Below are 20,363 nucleotides of genomic sequence, written 5' to 3' on the forward strand. Positions count from 1 at the left end.
TACATATTTTATTAATAGTTAGTTGCATAAAAAGTGTTTTCTTGTAAATCAAGTTACTTCATCTGTTTTAATAAATACATGACCACGCCACGCTCTGCTTTGCTCATCAGCCTAATATGTCAATTTTTATAACTGCAATTGTCAGAGTGATGTGTGTTTAATTTTGTAATAAATAAATGACTTTAAATTGGATTGAAACAAAACAAAACTCTCTTTCATTGTGTTTTATTATTAAACTGATATCTTTACAAAGAAACTTTTCACATGAAAATTGTTACAATTACTTTGATATTAACAGTTGACAAATAGATCGAGATAAAAGATGTTAGACATCATTCACTTGTTCAGTTTAACGCTAATACTTACAAATATTTACATATATACAATGTTACATTTCAATCACGGGAAAATAAATTCGATACAGGTTTGATGATATTTTTGTTCGAATATTGTAAAACAAACTTTTCACAGCCAGTAAAAACTAAAATATTGGCAATCAATCAAAAGTTATGACGTGTTTACATGTTCTAGCATTTCAGGTAATACATTGTATGCAACCATATTCCCGAAGCCTTTTGGCTCCTTTTTTGTTACAATTGTTACTATTTCTTCCTCGGGAGGCGGTGGAGGGAAATCCGTGCTCGTATCCACAACTCCGGACACATCATCTACACAAAGTACTACCTCCCTATTGTCAATTTCAATTCTATTCCTCTCTACAACTGTATTATCCTCCATTATACTATACAAATTCTCAGATTTACCTTTGAACATTTGTCAAGAGTGCATATAAAACGGATCATTCAAATTCACTTCGTCGTTAACAGTATTGCTTTTATGTGACCATTCTTTCTGTTGGTGTTTTATCCTATAAATAATTTCATCATGAATTACGCCAAAACACATGGCAGTTAACGCTAATCCAGTTAATGTATAAGCAGAACAGAACCACAAGGTAACAGAATTAATTGTGTAATACCTTACACCACTAATGGTCGTGTAACTCATTCCTGGAATAATATTACCAAACCCAATAGTACTTAAAGCCATAAAACAGAAATAAAATCCGTCTATAATGCCCATATTATCTAATTTATACAAAACTATAGCTCCTATAGTGATATAAATAAATATTGCCGCTAGACAAAGCAAAACTGGAGCGAGGATGCTCAAACCATGCATCGAAAGTTTAGAGTCTGTATCCGGCCAACTTATAATATCGTCTTTAGCAGTGCTCGTTGTTGGTCTTTCTGATATGGATAAGTCTTTCTGACTATCAGGTTTTAGAACATAGCATTCTTCTGTTGGGGTTTTGCTTGTGTTCTGACTGTTGAGCATTTCTTCTTGTTGTCTTTTGAGCTTCATTCGCCTTTCTTTTTCTGCCATTCTTCGCTCGTCATAGCAGCAGTAACCACAGTTCGAGCAAAGGCAGCAACACAGGGCCCTGCTAAACACACTTCTCGCCATTTTGGATAGCAGGGAACCGACGCTTGATAAGTATACGAGTGTTAAAGGTATTCCGAATAATGCATAAATGATCGTGACTCCTTTTCCAAGAATTGTCCGGGGAGCGATATTTCCATAACCTGAAAACAGTAAATATTCAGTTAATATGTGATATACTTTTTTGTGTAAGTACCTATTTACATATTTCCCCAGAGAACGACTAGTAATAATTCAAAAGCGCATCAAATAATACACTTCCAATATAATGTACTTAAATTATATATTTAGGGCAGTAACCGTATTCCATCATGCTCAAAGAACTAATGTTTATTTATTACTAAAATATTAATTTCGATGAATTGAATATACCAAACTAGGTAGGTACTACAAATTTTCGACATAAATTAGAGAATTTAAGTTTAAGCACAACGAATAAAAATGTTGACGACTGCGTTTTTAATCTACTGAAATAGTAAAAAGGCCTTGTCGAGAATTTTATTAAGTTCTGGCTTGTTAACGTTCAAATAAAAAAGGCCTTAAACTTACCTATAGTAGTTAAAACTGTAAGCGAGTAGAAAAATGCGAGTGCTAAATTCCACTCGTGCTCCTCGTAATGGTTATTAAGTTCGCTCCCGAACTCGCCAAGCGCCATTTCCCTGTAACTGACGCCATACTGCGACGCCATCTCAGTAGTAACCCGTTGCACTAGCTCATTCTGAAACTTTAGTATCTCCTGGGCAGCTAGTCTCGTCCAATTCTCACGGTACAAAATATTCAGTGACACAGTTATTTCCCAGATATTTTCCACCGCCCGACTCCTTGCCTCCCAGAAGTAGTTCGCTGAGAGTGTCAAATTACCATACTCGTAATCGTCGTCTGTTTGCTTTTTGCTACTATTGTTCTGATCTCTTTGGCTTATTTTCTGCCTGTCCGGTAATATCCGAGGTCTAACTGGTACTTCCGCACCTCCTTCTATTGCTAAAAATATAAACGATCCAAGAAACGTATAGGCTAGTAGAAGAGAAAATATCACTATATTCGTCAGTGAGCTTATAATGAATTGTTTTCTTCTATATTTTGTTGTTTTAAAACAAAAGCAGCAAACAACTTTTTGGCGGGAAGTTTGCGCCTTCTTTCTGCTATTAGATGCTACCGAGTCGGTTTCTTGGCACCTGTCCAAAGATATCCCGCCATTAAGAGAAGGCTTTGCCAATGTGTACTGTTCAAATCGGTTGATGGTTTCCTTATCGAGTACAACATGATCTATATCCATTTTGGCCGTTACCTTCTACCTTCGCGTAGTGACGTCATTATTTGTGGAAAGCGGGAATCTGAAACAAAAAGGAATTCGCTGTTAATACACCATCGACGATTTTTCCTTTCCGTTAAGTGGATAGTCATTTCTCAAGTTCCGTTTAGACGGAGGGGAATAAGTGACAAATGAAGAAGTATGATGTAAGGGAAATGATTAATGGTCGGTTGAAATCTTGTCACAGCCATAAAATAGAGTGCTATCAATAACCGAAACAATCTATATAAATACAAAGTCGAGGGCAGTATAGAAGCGAGCAGGAATTCATTTTTTTTTTTGTCATATATGATCAGAGTTTCATTCAGGTGAAGGAAAATATCGTGAGGAAATCTGATAAACTGATAATTTCACTAGGGTATATGTAACTGCCACTATTACGGCGAAAATATATCCATATAAATAATATCAGCGCGCTGGCTATTTGAATAAAATCTGTCTACCAGTCCAGTCGACATAAAAGAAATTTCCCCGAAATTATAAAAGTCATGTCATTTTCCGTCATTTTTTCCGTAAATAAGAGCATTTTATGAAAAGTAATATTGAGGCTTAATACTTTATACCAACGCTTGTCGGAAAAGGCCCCATTGCAGAGTCGTATTTTTTCCCTTTCAAGTAATTGGTTTGATTTGACTTGGAGAGGTTTCTCGGGTCTTAGTACGAAATCACTTTATGTAATAAATACTAACTTCCAGCAGCGAAAATTGTGAGGAAATAAAACAATTTTCCACCTCTCTTTCTCTCATCTTCGCATGTTCTCGGTTACATTCTGAGCTGTGACGCCCATAAAATTTTTGATGAATGATTTGGCTATGATTTTACAACCGGCCGTTCGACTGAAGTCTAGCCTCTTTGGGAATGCTATTGTTGTCTAACAGCTGTTGAGGCTTTGTGTCCCTCAGTCACCTTGTACGACATCCAAGGGAGGATATTGAGTAGTCCTATTAGGGCGGAAATAGACGGCACAAAATAATAAACACTAAAACAATTGCAACATCCTTCTAATATTACAAATACGATGGTGTCTATGTGAATGAGTGAGAATGTTTGTTACTCAATAACGCAAACTCTAGAAGTAGAATAATAACCCGTAATAGCACATTATAGTATCACTTTTTGTCACAAAATCGCAGAAATGTACTCATGAAAGAATTTATAAACTGTTTTTCGGAAAATGTTGGAATACAATTACAGCGTACCTATGTCTTGCCCGACGAAACTTTATATCTGACTCAAATAAGCCTATTTCAATACACAAAGTAAACGCGTGTATTCTATTTCATAAGAAATTCATTTCTCAAGTTGAAATTTTTATATCCGTCGATATAAACTGAAACAATAAATGGAACGGTGAAAAAATAGGTAAAGTTCCTTATATGAATAATTCATACTTTTGTCTGAAGAAAATTTCAGCTGTCAGTTAGCAGGTAATACCTTCGTCCGAGACAAAATTAAGTTTAATGTAGGGGTCCAATGGTGACACATTTTCTGAATGCCCACCGAGCCTGATGCCGTATATTTTATTTAATTTAGAGAAAAATAATCCTATAATAAATCTATTCACAAGTTTGGGATCCATACAACCATGGAGTTTTTGTTTGCGGAAGTTGTCGTGCTCAGCCTGAGTGATAAAAAGTGTTTAATCTGTGCTATTCTAGGTTATATGCTAACCGTTGTAACAATTTCTCCGAAATCTGTCTAGTTGTGTCTGTGTGTACTCATTACTTATTAGTTTTAAATTGTTGATGTCAAGGTTTTCTAGATTATAATGCTTTACATCACTAACATTAAAAAAATACAGACAAACATGTATATAATTAAACGAAAACTTTATGTGAGTTGCACCAGTTCAATTGGACGTAAACTTTAACCTGCGCAAAAAAAATAAACAACGCCTTTTTTCCTAAAGGCAGTGGCGCGGCGCGCAGATTAAAATCAACGTCAAAGTTGACTTAAACTCACCCTAAGTTAATAAATTCATTGAAATTGGTAAGTTGATGACACCTGGATGATTAGTTATTTATTGCGATGAAATGAAGATAATGTAACTTACGTAGTTTACTTATACATTGTTATATTACTGATAAAAATCATATGTACATAAATTTATATTTAAAAAATGGTAATTCCCTTCTGGCATGATAGGAACCAACACTGTATGAGTAATGAGTTTCTTTCGGCATTTTTTCTCAGCAATGATCGTTCCGAAATGCTAGTAGTTTGTAGCTTTGATAAATATCATTTAATTTAGAATACTTATGACGTGAAAAAGTGCCTGAAAAAGCTTAATTTCTGAATATATGATTTGATTTTGTAATGTATATAACATTTCACCACAAGGGACAAAAATTGATTATTCTGATGAATTATTGTAGATATTTAGATACCGGACCGGATTTTGATTGATCGGTTGGCCTTGATTAGATTAGGGTGTATTTCTCAATCTGAATAGAGAATAATTATCGCCAGTGCAAAAAAATACACAATTTCAAAATCACTATATGATTAAATTATGAAGCGGTGGTGGTGTAATGTTTAAGACTGCCTCTATGGATCGAAAGGTTCCAGGTTCGAATCCTACTCGTGCCAAACTTGTATACCAATCTGATTTATACCTAGTAGTTTTCATCAACCACCTATATTAGTTTCAAAACGTATCAAATAAAATAACTAAAATGGATATTTCATATTACATAGATACTCATATATCTATTATTAAACTTATTAAAACTGTAAGTAGGCTATGTCTGTAAAAAAAGGAGATATTGAATAAAATAAAATCAAATGTATATTTTTAGAATTTTTGTCTGCTTTGTTTGTTCGCGCATCGCGTAAAAACTACTGAATGTAATTCGATGTGATTTGCAAGTGTGCAAAAGTGTGTGTGTAGCGAATCGTCGAAATTAAAATCTGGTATAGCTTTCATTGAGATACGTTGCTTGACTTCGAGATAATATAGACAAAAGAACACGAAATAAACGCGGGTGAAGTCGAGGGCAAAATCATGAGCAAAGTTTTCAATTCGTCCTTATTTACACAAAGTATTCAGGACAATCGCATTCGCAGTTGGCCACTAATGAGGCGCGAATGTGGCCAGCTGGCGGGAATAGCTTGGTTACTACTTACTTCCAACCAGTTAATACTAATTTTGTTTGGATCGAACCGGCCTTTACTAGTTTACTCTGAAATTCTTGTTGTATCTACAAAACTAGCGGCAATCGATTAGAAATATATACAATTGACTTTACTTTTAAAAATTTGTGTAAATACTGAATGGTCCAAAATCAACGCCATTTTAGCATTACGATTAAAATAGGTTAAAACTCTTATTGTAAACTATCTAGCTTATTTAGGGACTATCTCAATTTATGTTATTTTTTATTATGACAAAATAAAACGCTCATTATTTGACTATTTAGTTCAATAGTGCGAATACTTGATGGCAGTTGTAGTAAAAGTCATATCAGATATATCTTGTGACTTATATAAAATGTAAATCGATGGATACCAGTGTTAGTAATACAACACTCCATTAGAAGGAGCACTATATTTTACATCATTAAGCACACACAAGGAAAATAAAACATTATATATCTTTTTATTTACATCTTATTTTTATATATTTTATTTTTTTCTGCCCGGCGCGAAGCATAGTGCATCGAAAATACGACAAATAGAGTTGTGCAATACTTAGTGCAACAGTTTAAAGGCTGTGGTTTTTCGTCGGATATATACGACAGACACAAAATGGACACGAAAATGTTTGTCGGTTTAATCCAACGTTCGCTGTGAAAGGGTTAAATGGTCAATCTTTTTTTTTTGTGCGTGTTTTTTTAGTTTGAAGCTTTACTAAATTTATTTCTAACGTGTCTTAAACCCGTCTGTTTGTTACAGCATCTATAATTTTCATGTACATTAGCCATAATAACGTATTCGACCTTGTCTGTCAGAGACGTAGCCTATTTGTTATTCATTCATCAAAGCGTCTATTATTTCAATATATTACTAAAAAAGAAAGAATTTTCTTTTTTTATGCTGTTCTCAATTATGATAAAGTATTCGTTTCTTTTCTACTAACCACGGAATGGAACTACTTTAAGCCTATCTAATAGATTCAAACCGGCAGAAGTTCAATCGACAGGACTTATTACGTTACCAAAATCACCATAAGTAACGTTATATTAACAAAGTTAAAATTGTTATCGATACAATTCTATAAAGTTATAATAATTTCTATAATAACCCTAGTCTTCATTGGTATAAAGTTCACGATGCGTTGCGATATCACAATGGTCGCGTTGTATATTGATAAAGCGGTCGTACCGGGACTTTTTTTTTTTGATCTATAGACCATACTGGATACAAAGATATGTACGTCCATAAATTGGATATTTTCATATCGCGACATATCATATAGTTTTCCTGCGCTGACTAGTTTTGCTGCGCCCCGGGGCTTCGATTCCGTGGTAATATCGGGATAAATAGTACACTATGTGTTATTCCAGGTTATATTCTATCCGTGTACCAAATTTCTTAACGATCCGTCCAGTAGATTATGTGTGAAAAAGTTGTACATACATACCTCACAAACTTTCGCATTAATAATAATTTTAGGTACTACCTATATATTGGACTTTGACATGTGCAATATTTTTGCCTAACTTCACGTAATTTCGGACAATTAACTCAATAAACACATGCTGATGGACGTAAACTAACATAAATTAATAAAGTTAAAATTAAACTTACCTCATGCTGCAGTCGATTTTTCGTTATCAGGTTTTGTGTAGAGAATCAGATAATATATCTGTAACAAAAAAAAAATCATTCTCATTACTTTGATCCAAGTCACAAAACTAATTTTATTATAATTAATTTGTATATCTAAAGATATAGATACAGGCACTAAATCAAGAGGATATTAAAGTTTTCATAGATTACATTGGTTGACATTGACATGACATGTATGTTTACCTATATGGGATGCGGCCCGTAGTTAGGTCTTTATTGTCGTTGTTCGAATACAAAACAACGGAAATAATGGCGTAAATGCCGGGCGCCATAAGGTCCATTTTTATTTTGTCTACTACATATATACCTACTGAGCATGCAAGCGGGGCGTATTAACCTAACGATGAGAGCAACAAAGTTCAGCATCGTCGGTGCATAAGGCTACCAGATTATTGGTCTAAAGCTTGAGATAGCGAGTAATCCCTGGAGACGTCATCCATAACGCTAACAGCTAGCGATTGGCCCCAGCTTTGCCCTAGTTGACTATGTTTGTGACGTAATAGCTGAGGTAATATGCCTTCGGGAGGGCTCAAGTTTATCAGTCAGATCAAATAGAAAATGAATATTTCCTGACAAGTTTGAATATATTTTTTTACAAATTAAATTATGAATAATTAATTTTCAGTCAATAACTTATGAGAATTTTCATTTCGAACTCTATCGAACGGGACTAATTTTAGTCCTTGAAGAGTACCAGAATTTTCTCATTAAGCACCTTAACGGCTAAGAGTGTGTTCCCATTGCTCAGTCGTGCTACATACGTTGCAGCTACGTCGTGCATCATTGTATTCTACAGGTTTTGATACTCACATACGTTGACGTAAGTCGTTCGTTTCATACAATTTGTACGTTGGTTGGTGTTTCGCAGAGGGCTTCAAACGCTGCGGCCGCGCTGTCATTACAATCCGTCAAATTTCTAGAGGAAGGAACCATTTCCAATATCAATCATACATAAAATTGACATTACTACAGTACAGATTAATTATTCTAAAGTCAGATAGTGAAACTAATTCTCGTTCTTGTAAAAATTTTAAAAATTGCAATGACAGCGCGACCGCAGTTTTTGAAACGCTCTGAGAAACATCGACGGATGTCCACATTATGGAAGACGACGCAGCTCAGCTGAGCAACGGGAACACTCGTATTCAAATACATTCCAACCTAAAACTATTGTCGACGTTTCTCTGTGCAAACAGATAAAACAATTGCGAATTAAAGTTGTTCTTCAAAGGTAGGTACGATTAATACAACTTGAACGGGCTAGTTACTACGAGTTAAAATACTAACCTTCATGTCGTTAAACTGTTTGAATTTAGTGCTTGAAATAAAGTTTAAAAGCGAATATACTCTGTCGCGACGTATAAAATGATTTTATAGATGAATTTATTGTTTACGTTTTTATTTAAATGCAAGACTTAAACGATGGTACAGACTGAATGCTTTATCCTCGTGTTGAAAACATCGTCTACTAACACGTACACAATTTAAAATGTTGCCTGGTTGCTTAGATAGCTCGCAACATCTTTCTTTCGCTAATATTTGTAAGGCGCACGTGGCGTGTGAATCCATTTTAGAAAGCTTACATAATACATCAATTACAGGACATCAATTAATTATAAAATTACATCAATTAATATCAATAAAAGTCTACTGGGTATCCCATTAAGTATATACATGTCATATGTATTACAACTGTCTGCGTTACATACGCATGTATGTAATTGAAGCATGCATTACAATTCCAATAAACTCGCACGCATACATGTAACTATTTCAACTTTTAAAAGTTTTCCAATATACTAGCTTCGCCCCGGGGCTTCGTTCCCGTGGGAATTTCGGAATAAAAGGTACCCTATGTGTTATTTCAAGTTATATTCCACCACATCACACATCCTTATAAACTTTAGGTCCTTACATATGAAATTGGCGTTTGGTATAGGAGGAACAAAAAGTCGAATATTTTTTAATATAATATATTACTCGTATATAATTATGTAAAGAATATTTGAATACTCGTTAAATAAAATAATGATTTAATATTTAGCAAAATAATTCTTAGTTAACAACATTTTACATACCAACTCTCGACAAAACACGTTTGCAACAAAATTCCTTAAATAAATGACAGACTTAATTAAACCGTAAAAATTCGTGTCGTAATGATAACATTCTCTTTTTATACCTGTAAAAAGACCTCAAATATTTACGTCATTTTTTGCACAAGGGGTGTGGGTAGCTGCCCCTAAAAACCCTGCAAAGGGCTGTGGGCAGGCAGGACACTAAATTATAAAGTCCGCAAAAAGGAGTTAAAAAGGGTTATTGCTCCATAATTGCAATAAATTTGTTCACAGCGAAATCCAACGACCAAGACAAACATTTTTCCATTGTTTGCTCATAACTTGGTCTAATTTATTATATTTTCTTTCGGTATTTTCAAACAATCGCTTGCCGTTTCGGGGTTTCGTTTATGACAAAAAGTTGTTTATTCCCGCTTACTCTTTGTCAGCAACCTGTCTCGCTTGTTTATTTGAATATAATAAAGAAATATTTGTGTTGTTTTTTACATTAATCATGATGATTTATCATTTTCACGAAATTTTATTTAGTTAGACCAGCCCACTTGTTCCCTATCTGAAATCTAAAAATGCAGTCCGTATGGTGAAAAGCAACGGAAAGTTTTAATTACCTCTGAGTTTTACGAGTTTGCCCCTTAGATTCTTTTAAGAGACCATACGTACACGACGCAACCACTTTAAAACCCCTTAATATGGTTGATCTTGATTGGTGGTAATCGTATTGTAGTTTTCTTTTTACCTTCTGATCTCAGCTTCCAAGCCAATCATTTTGTAACGGCTTCAAAATGGACGTATCATGTGTGATCTCTTAAAAGATTCGGTGGCAGAAACACAAAACTTTACGTTGCATTTTCATTGCAATTTCAGTTTTAATTCGATAAGCTTTGATTAGATGACAAAGGGCATGTTGGTAATAATAATATATGGTAATGATCGTTGATGATTGATAAATGTATGCAAATTCTGTCTAATACTATTTGGTCTATTTGATACAAATTGACATGGAATCTGGTTGAAGATAATTAATCTTAAACCATTGTATTTACGAAACAATTTCGTTTTCATAGCATAAAACCGATGTGGACAATACTCAACGACCCACTCTATACTATAGACACAAACACAGAAACGGGCACAACACATCCAGAACCGCAGACAAATATTTGTATATTATATAATTAAGGAAATATAGAAAATATGTATATGATTTCTATATTTCCTATATTGGAACATTTAACTGACTAAGTATATACTTATAGTTTAAAAAACAAAGTGTATAGTTTGAAAAAAAATTGGCCCCATTTGAAATAGATTTTAAAATAGAAATACATACTTGTGGCTACCAAAACATACATAACTCTGTACTCGTAATAAAACAGCTAAACGGCTTAAGTTAGCAACAAACAACAGTTAGAATTTCTAGAACTTTCTTTACTGGTCGCTGCAACCATTGAGATTGTTGGCAACGTGCGACTTTCTGATCGCTACTACTCGTATGAACATACATTTCTGGGGTCTTTCTTAAGTATTTTTTATGTCTTATCGTTGCTTTATGACATGACTACTCAAGTGATAAAACAAGATTATCATAGCTAGATTCGGAGGTGTGAATCTAATAAATGTTTTGTTTATTTAATTTAAATCTCTTTAGCATCCAAAATTGATACTTATTATAGTAGGGTTGGCTACTAAAATAAGTAACAATTTTGGATGTTCCTTAGTGAGCTTTGGCCCTGTTCTATTATTTTTCTCTTTCATCTTCGCGTATTCCCGGTTACATTCTGAGCTGTGACGCCTCAAACCCCAGAGTTCTCATAAAAAATTACCATTAAATTATGGCAATAATTTTAACCTTATTGTTAGGAATACCTACTACCTACTTAAGAAATGATTCTATTTGTTTACAAATATTAGTATATTGAAAATCTATATTTTATGTTGACAATTTGTTTGGGTTTGGTGCAGCCTAAACATGTAATTAAGCCCAATAATGTTTGTTTAAAGTTCTATTTTCATTATGTTTATTATGTAAGGGGGTGCCCATTGTATGCAATATATTCTTGTAAAGCGTTATTATTGCTGGTGTATTAAAGTTTCGACTTATACTAAGAAAATTATCGGAAATGGAATATTTGCGCTTAGCAGAGTCATTCATCAGCATTAGTGTATATGCGTATTATTACGTGTGTGTTGGCGTGATAAGAGAGTGTTTGTATGTATATTGGATTATGTTGCTGAAATAATTAATAGCAACTTATATAGGTAATTTGTATATGTGACGTTGCCCGAGAAAACGTGGATACCTTGTGGAGGGAGGTCGCTTGAGAAATTTCACTTGCCTATTTTTATTATACTACCTACAACGGGTGATTTTTATTATATACTATGTTACGTGACTTTACTTGTTGACCATTGAAACCATAATAAATTACACACGTAAACCGTGCTAATGAATCATACCATATATTAGTGAAATCAGTACAAATCCTAGTTTTTGAGTTTATCGCGTACACAGAGACAAACAGACAGGGGATATCGTTGTCAGCGATTGCCTCGCATAAGATATATTTTGTCGTGGAGCTTTATAATAGTGATGTAATAAAATCTTATTTTATTTCAAATGACGTTGACTGATATACAACAATTTTGATTTACATATATTGGTAAATAAATAAATAAATATATATTAATACAAATCACACAGATTGAGCTAGCCCCAAAGTAAGTTCGACACTTGTGTTATAGGATACTAACTCAACGATACTTCATTTTATAACAAATACATATATAGATAAACATCCAAGACCCGGATCAATCAGAAAAAAATCATTTTCCTTTATGACCCGACCGGGGATCGAACCCAGGACCTCTCGGTTCAGTGGCAAGAACTTTACCACTGCGCCACCGAGTCTTTTTCCGTTTTGTCTTCAACACAACATACAACAGTATATAAAACCTGTAATGTTTTATTTTAGATCTGTTTGTGTTTCGACACTCAAAACGACAATGTTTGATACACACGTAACCAACTGTTATATCTTCGAGAGAAGCCTTCAATACACGTCATTCTTAACAAACGATAGCAATCTAGAACAAAATATGCGATGCAAAAACACAGAAAGGGAAGGCATTCTTATCTGTCCCAGAGGGTTAAAAATACGTACAAAAACGTGGTATCTTTGCATTTCATAGGACAAGCGATAAATTCTTAGAGCAAGCCTATATTTTGTCTTCAAGTTTAACGCAGAGTGTTGGGAATTAGTAGCTGTCTAGAGTTACAATGTGGTTTTTGTGCTCCAAAGAATTGTACCTAAGTGTACCTATGTTATGTTTGAGGCATTATGTCCCTGCTGAGTTCCTATTGTATGCGATATTCTTTTTCAAATGTGCTGACCGAAGTTTCGTGAATGTATTATCTTTTGTTGCCTGTCACCTCATAAATACAGCGCAGTGCACGCACTCTTCATAATTTATATTTTTTTTAAATCAAAAGTCAAAAATATACCTACATGTTTCCTTGTCATTTAGTTATAATTTATATTGCCTATGAAAAAATTTAATTGACATTGTTTTAGTGTTGAGATAGTTGAAACAACAGATTGGATTGACATAGGTTACTATTATATACTGTAATACTTAGGGTACATTGCACTAGTCAAATTTGACGTTTTAACTTTAACCTTCGCAGAAAACGTTTATCTAAACGACGCTGGTGGCACGCATGTTAAAGTTTACGTCAGAGTTGACTGATGCAACCCACTTATGTATACTGACAGATCCAAGATCGTCAAACAATATAACTACAGAAGAGGTAAATTTTGCAAGATTGAAAGTTATTGCGGCGTAAATTTTCATTGCTGGTAAATTTCGGTACTAAACAACATTGGCCCGGCAATAAAACGAATAGAAACCGGTTGTACGGATATCCGGATTATATCCGATCATTTTAAACGCGTAATGGCTTACCAATACCCATTTTATGTATCATACTGCCATTAGAAATATACCACATGGGTTTAAAATTTTGATAAATATATACATGAGAATAATAAAAGTAGGTACAAAAGTATTTTTATGTTTCGAGGGTAAGGAGTAATAAAATATAGAGGTTAGATTGTATGACAATACCAATCGACAAATTACATTTTATCAATTGGCTTGTTTAAGTTTGAGTTTCATTAAGGAATCTGCGCTACATTTTATTTATTTACAATCGAATCTATCTGTACCGTTCTTAATTCTATGTATAAGTGTAAACGAGTATACTATTACCTCATTAAAATATTAATGTTTACATTAATATTAGTTTCACTTGACACAAAATGTTTCAATATAGGTATTACTTTTTTTTTCATAATAAAAATTATTAAAAACTATAATCCGATTAATTTTAATAATGAAACCATACACTCAATGGAAATAAATAAAAGAAAAAAATTACCGAAAACTATACGTATTTTAAAAGTAACGTATCTCAAAGTATCTTCCTTTTAAAACGTGGTTTTGAAGAATGTATCAGGCATACTTTAAGTAAGGCAATAAACAGGGTATCAACATTAATAAAATATATCAGAGTGCGCGTCGTAAAATATGACATTGTCGGACAAATTCATTTTTCAGAGGTTATCGCGACAATAAAGCGGCTGACATTGCAGTTGCACTTTATGCTGCTCGACGGTGTATTGTAAATCAAATTATGTACACGGAACATTGTCTTCCAGTATAAGGTTTTGAATTTCTAATGTTGGTTTAAAATTTGCTTCAGTGCAGTAAGTATAATAAGTGTCATACTTAGAATTTCACGCTTGTTAGCTTCACCGTAGGAGTTTCTGCTTACAAACTATAGACACATACGGACGAGTACTGCGAACACGTTTGACGACACTAAAATAAATGCAAAAAACATCGTTTCATGTTGCTTTTATTTTAAAACTACAGTTAACACGTCATCACGTCATACGGCAATAAATTTCAATTCTCAATGTGAACGAATAAATATTATTAAATTTTTAACCATTACAAATGTAAAGTACGAACTAGCAACTGAGTATCCAATGATGGTGAGTGGCTACCGTACATGTAAAGTAATCAGATCAGTGTAACTTAGCTTCTCGACGGGAGATAGAAGACGCAAACCCGGTGGAAATGCAATTTTGATAAAACGTATTTTATGTTGCAGACATCCCGCGGATTATGTACTAAGTGCTAGAAACTTGAAAGTTATACAGTGTTCTAGAGCTAAGATGTTGTAAAATTCATATTATTTGAATTATCTTATTTTAGAATAAATCGCAAGCTCCTAGCTCGAATGCAGAAATAAAGAAATGAACTTACATAGTAATTTACTTAAATTGTATAAAATATGTCTGGCAAAAGAACAAATTCAGGCATCATAAAAGATGGGTTTTTGTCTCCTATTTTCCAAAGTTCCAAGTTCAGATTTTTTGAAAATCATCTCTTTCATCTCAAACGACCTTCTGTCTGCCGCCTAATGTCAAAACAATCATTGACCGAAATGTTTCCAACTTTGAAAGGGTCAAATACCTCAGATCAAGACTAGGTGTCTACATGGGTCAAGACGAACCGAACAACAAACGATGGGACAAGTGTAGCATTCTGTTTACAATCATTTGCGCGAAACCTGATCAAATTCAATATTGCGCTTCATGTACTCACTCTTATCCTCGCGTGTTCCCGCTTAAATTCGGAACTATGACGCCTCGAAGCCCAGGGTTCGAGTAAAATATCAGCCATTAAATTTTGAAAATTTGGCTATGGCTTTTACAGCCGGCTGCCTGTCTAACATTAACCCCCTCCGAGGATGTTAATGTTATCTATCACCTGATTAATGTGTCCCTTAATCGCCTCGTATGACATGCACGCACGGGAAGATTTCGAGTGGTCCTCTAGGGCGGGACCACACGCCTGCGCCTTATGTGCTATCAGTAAAGAAATTTATTCAAAGGCATAAATAGAATAGTCATATTTATCAATGGTTATAAAACAGGTACTTAAAGGAGAATAGTATAGATACACAATAAATCCGACTGAGCGTATTTATTACCAAGAATAGCGCCAACAGCGAATGCACATGCGTCATTTTATGAGCACTAAAGAAAGCGTAGGTACTTACTATATGAAAATTTCTCAAACAATATTTATTGGAACAATGTTTGTTGCTGAACAACCTTTCAAATTATGAAACAAAGTCCATTGCCGCGTCTGTCTGTCTGTTGGTTCGCGATAAACTTTTTCGGTTTTCACCAATAGATAGGTAGTATATTTCCAAAGGAGGGTTTAGGTGTATAATTTATTATATTTTTACACAACCGAAGCCGGGGCGGGTCGCTAGTGTATTATAATGTCAGATCAGCTGCCACTACATTGTCCATATAGCATTGTCATGTTAATATTTATATAATTGGATAAACAGTTTCCCCCTCTTCGCGTGTTTTCGACTACATTCGGAGTTGTGACACGAATGTCAGAGTTCTTCTTCATAGTCGTATTCCTCATAGCTGAGGGTCGTGGTCATTACGTGGAATTTAACACCCATAACAACTTTCTTGGCATTAGTGATGGAGTGGTTTGCCATTGCCTTCTCCATTTCACACACAAGTTAATAATAAACCAGTGTGCAGGTTTCCTCACGATGTTTTCCTTCACCAGAACAAGTGGTGGTCGATGAAAATTACTATACATGAATCAGATTGGTATACAAACTCATGTGGCACGAGTAGGATTTGAACCTGGGACCTTTTGATCCACAGGCGGGCGTCTTAACCATTACGCCACCACCGCTCGAAGTTAGCGTTTAAAAAAAAATCCATATATTAAATTTTGAAGATTTGGCTATGTTACTGCAAATAGCTACCCGCCCGACATCATGCTATTGCTACCTATCAGCTTATGGCGAGCTTATTGTCTATAGTGATAGATTGCTGGTCTATGAAACGAATCTTCTTAGATGAAGAATTAAGTTTATGACCTATCTGCACGGGAAGACAAGTAGATAGAGATAGACAGATACATAAATTATTGCACCATTCACAAAGGAGTTCTAAGTTACAACATGATATTCAAACATAATGAGTGCAAAGGCTGATGTAATTTCTTCCAGACAACCTTTGGATGGAAAGAGCTGGCATATATTATTGTTTTTGTTAAATAATAAATAATAAAAGTTTCTTGTAAAGCGACAATATTATTATGTTCTGTGCATATTATAATGACATTCTTCGTGCAATTTGCATAGAAACATACGCTTTAGAAGGATTACTGCATATCTCAGTGGCTGCAGTTGTGACGTCTCCTGTATCATGGGATTTATTATTATCTAAACAAAACACGCTTCCTGGTTTTAAAGAATCTTAGCTAGTTTTAAAATAAAAAATATATTTCAGGTGTACAAAATAAACTTATAACTATGTTAGTATAACTATATTTTTTTTTGGGCGTTGTGTATTGTCGTGTGTGTTTGACTTCGGGTTTTAACTATAATCTATTCTTACTTTCCGAGCCGAGAAAGAAAACAAACGGACAAACTTTCGCATTTCAAATATTAGTATGGAAATATGGATTTTTTAATTACGAGCTGCACCACGGGATTCACACACGATTATTCACATAGAAATGTTTTTTTTTATCCGCACAGTATTGGATTTTAGGAAATATTTATTTTTTGTATCAAAAAGTCAAGGATTAGTATTAGGTAGGTAGGTCTGGTGGTAGGAAATAAATCGTTTTAAATTATATCATATGAAAAACAAAACACCCACTAACTATGTGAATCATATAGTGATTATTAAAATTTGAAGAAATAAAAAAATTTTCGTAAATAACTTAAGACAGTTCCTGTGAGTTATTTCTCAATGATGTATCATAACTCACAGGAACGATGTCTCGTATTATTGCGATTATTGAAGTTTTAGGAAATAAAAAACTTTTAAAATGATCATTATTTAGCATATAATAGTATACATCATATGAGACGTATGTATTATTGTGTTATGTTGTCCGAATGACCGTAAAACGTAAAGTTAGTCATAAAATGCAAACATACCACATCTACGACGGTTAAACAGTTTATCTTCTATAAAAACTGCGTTATGACAGTATATATAAGTCGTTTCCTTTCCCTTCGCTCTGAATAATAACGATTTCCATTCGATAACAAATAGGTATTTACTTTGAGTGAGGTTGTGAATGTAACGTTTTGTTTTGTATAGATTTGATTGAATTGATTTTAAGATACAAACGTAAGTACTGGACTGAAACGATTCAAAATAGCATAATTCTGTGAATCAGATCTATTTCTTCTTCTTACAAATTTTATACACAAGACGATAAATTTATCAACCACGATATTTTCCTTTACCGGAAACAAGAGATAAAAATCTATATTGATTCCCCCAATTTTTAGAAGCTCCCACCGGTTGGGGACCTCCCCTGGGCAGTCTGGAAGACTCTAAATAGACTACGGACTTGTGTAGGGATGCCATAAAAATAGACTGCGCAACTGCGGTTCGATCCTACTACAGCGTCGGTTGTCGTGTCCCAATGTCCATAATCTAGAACGATGGAGGACTAGGATAGAACCATAACCGCAGTTACATACATCGAAAATGGTATGATATCCATGACGGCAATTAATTGCCTATATTTTCAGTTTTATATTTACACTGTTATGTTGTGTACATAAATTAAATTGATATTGTCAGCGGTTTCATCCAATTAAATTCTATCGAGAGACTTCGACAATACTTATCAGTCGCTGAAAGCAATATTAAGTTTGAAGATTCTATCATAGTATTTCTATCGTCACTTGTTCAGAAGTTAATAAAACTGGAAATCGGGTCTTGGTTGGGTTACACTGCAACGCTTTTATACGAGAGGAGAAGTTTCCTGGCAATCAGGACGTACTTTTGAACGAAAATAAAACTTTTGCTTTATAATATTTTTTTTAAGTTTATCGTTCACCTCGCGCTTGTTATCTTATATGAATATGGATATATTCGCGCTTTCTCTCATTTTCACTTCTTCTACAGTCTATACCTGTTTTGGTAAATAGGAATGTAATTTTAATATATATATATTAGCATAGTAGTTAGTCTCTCTCTAATTTGTGCGTTACTGCAGTTATTCCGCCGCCATAGACCGTCTGAGCTCAGAGTCCACTTTCGTACATCGTCTTCTACTTCGCACGGTCTTCGGCATCTGTAGATGATAGACCTTCGGCATGCATATTCTTGACGTTATCAAACCAGTAATTTTTGGTTTGGCCCTTCTGTCAGGACTAAGCAAAGCCAGGCAAATTACTCCATATTTGGAATTTAATTTAATTCTCACTTCGCTTATGGGTCAAATAAAATAGCACAGTTTTTTGCTAGTTAGTGTGTTATTTGCGTTCCAATTTATGTATAAGTAATAAGAAAGAAGCTTCACATGTTGCAGGTTTTTTACAAAAACACACCACTACCTTTTATTGTTCTTAGAATTTGATGTTGATTTTTACCGGCGCGCCGTTGACCTTTGGGCAAAATATCGTACTTTGCATTTTTCTGCGCACGTTAAAGTTAACATCAAAGTTTACGGTGCAATCAACTCTTAAGTATCACAAATTAAAGAATTGCAGCTTAATCAGTTGAAGAAATCTATTTCAAAATTGACATAATTACATATAAATTGAAAGGTAAATAAAAGCTTGCAAAAAACGTAGCCTTAAATAAGAATAGAACTAACATCACTATAGATATGAAATGTCGTATAGTTACAAAACATTTCTGGAACATTCAAGGACAATCAGTCACCGTACCTTTGTGCTGTTCCTTTTCGCCCCCAACCTTCTTTGTAACACAGCAGTGAAAAAGAGTAATGACCACGGAAATAGAGTTACGCGATACCCAACGGATTTCACACTGTAATATCAACACAATAAAGTTTAGTTTCCGTCGCAGCTGACGCCCTAAATAAACTCGTAGTTGAGACAGTGTATTGTTGAAATGAATTTTCCCACGTGATACTAATTTTATTCTTTAGCGTTCTTTTTAAATGGAATTTGTTTTGTATTCCTAATTTTAATTTATATATTCAAACTTTATTTACCAAATTTGGACTTAATGCTCAGTTACTTTTCTGTAAAAACTGTATGTATAAATTTAAGAATATTATAACCAACATATGCGTGTTGTCAATAAATAAGGCTAGAAAGGCTTTCATTCTCATAAATATTGAAAAAAATATTATATAAAGTAACATTTAAAAAAATCGTTAAATTTAAAATGATATAGTGGATAGCACCAATCAATTTTGACGTTTACTTTAAACTACGCAAAAATAATGACGTTGGCGAAATCATCGTTTTCCCAAAAAACAGAGCCATTATTCCTAAATATAAGTCAAATTTACCTCATAAGAATCTGTAATTGACAGTAAGATAAATTAATAATAAAATTAACTATATTTTTATGTGCTATTGGATTTTTGATAAATCATTAAAAAAATAAAATATATATCCATTATATGTTCCAAAGTGTCTTCACTACATGAGAATACGGGATCCTAACTAATATTATAAATGCGAAAGTAAGTTTGTTTGTTTGTTACTTCATCACGCTTTATCTACTCAACCAATCTTTTTGCATACTAGTTTAAAGTATGGAGAAGGACATAGGGTACCTTTTATCCCGGAAAAATCCGAAGAAGCCGCGGGCACAAAGCTAGTATCTATAATAAATAAAATA

General features: G+C 34.0%; 1 protein-coding gene across 3 annotated transcripts in view; it reads right to left on the reverse strand.

Moving 5' to 3' along the window:
* Window positions 1-208: 208 nt before the first annotated feature.
* Window positions 209-20,363, reverse strand: part of LOC128679257 (uncoordinated protein 58-like) — a 209,604-nt gene continuing 189,449 nt past the window's right edge. For 2 of the 3 annotated variants that reach the window (XM_053761367.1, XM_053761368.1), the window contains 3 exons: window positions 7,505-7,562; window positions 1,993-2,777; window positions 209-1,586 (listed from right to left, as the gene is read on the reverse strand). In XM_053761367.1, coding sequence (XP_053617342.1) covers window positions 778-1,586; window positions 1,993-2,719 — 1,536 coding nt within the window. In that variant the 5' untranslated portion in view covers window positions 2,720-2,777; window positions 7,505-7,562 and the 3' untranslated portion in view covers window positions 209-777. Of the gene's footprint in view, window positions 1,587-1,992; window positions 2,778-3,954; window positions 4,056-7,504; window positions 7,563-20,363 lie in introns of those variants that run through there. The other variant, XM_053761369.1, reaches the window with a different exon arrangement.

This window comes from Plodia interpunctella, chromosome 21, assembly GCF_027563975.2.
Source record: "Plodia interpunctella isolate USDA-ARS_2022_Savannah chromosome 21, ilPloInte3.2, whole genome shotgun sequence".
Taxonomy (NCBI): Eukaryota; Metazoa; Arthropoda; class Insecta; order Lepidoptera; family Pyralidae; genus Plodia; species Plodia interpunctella.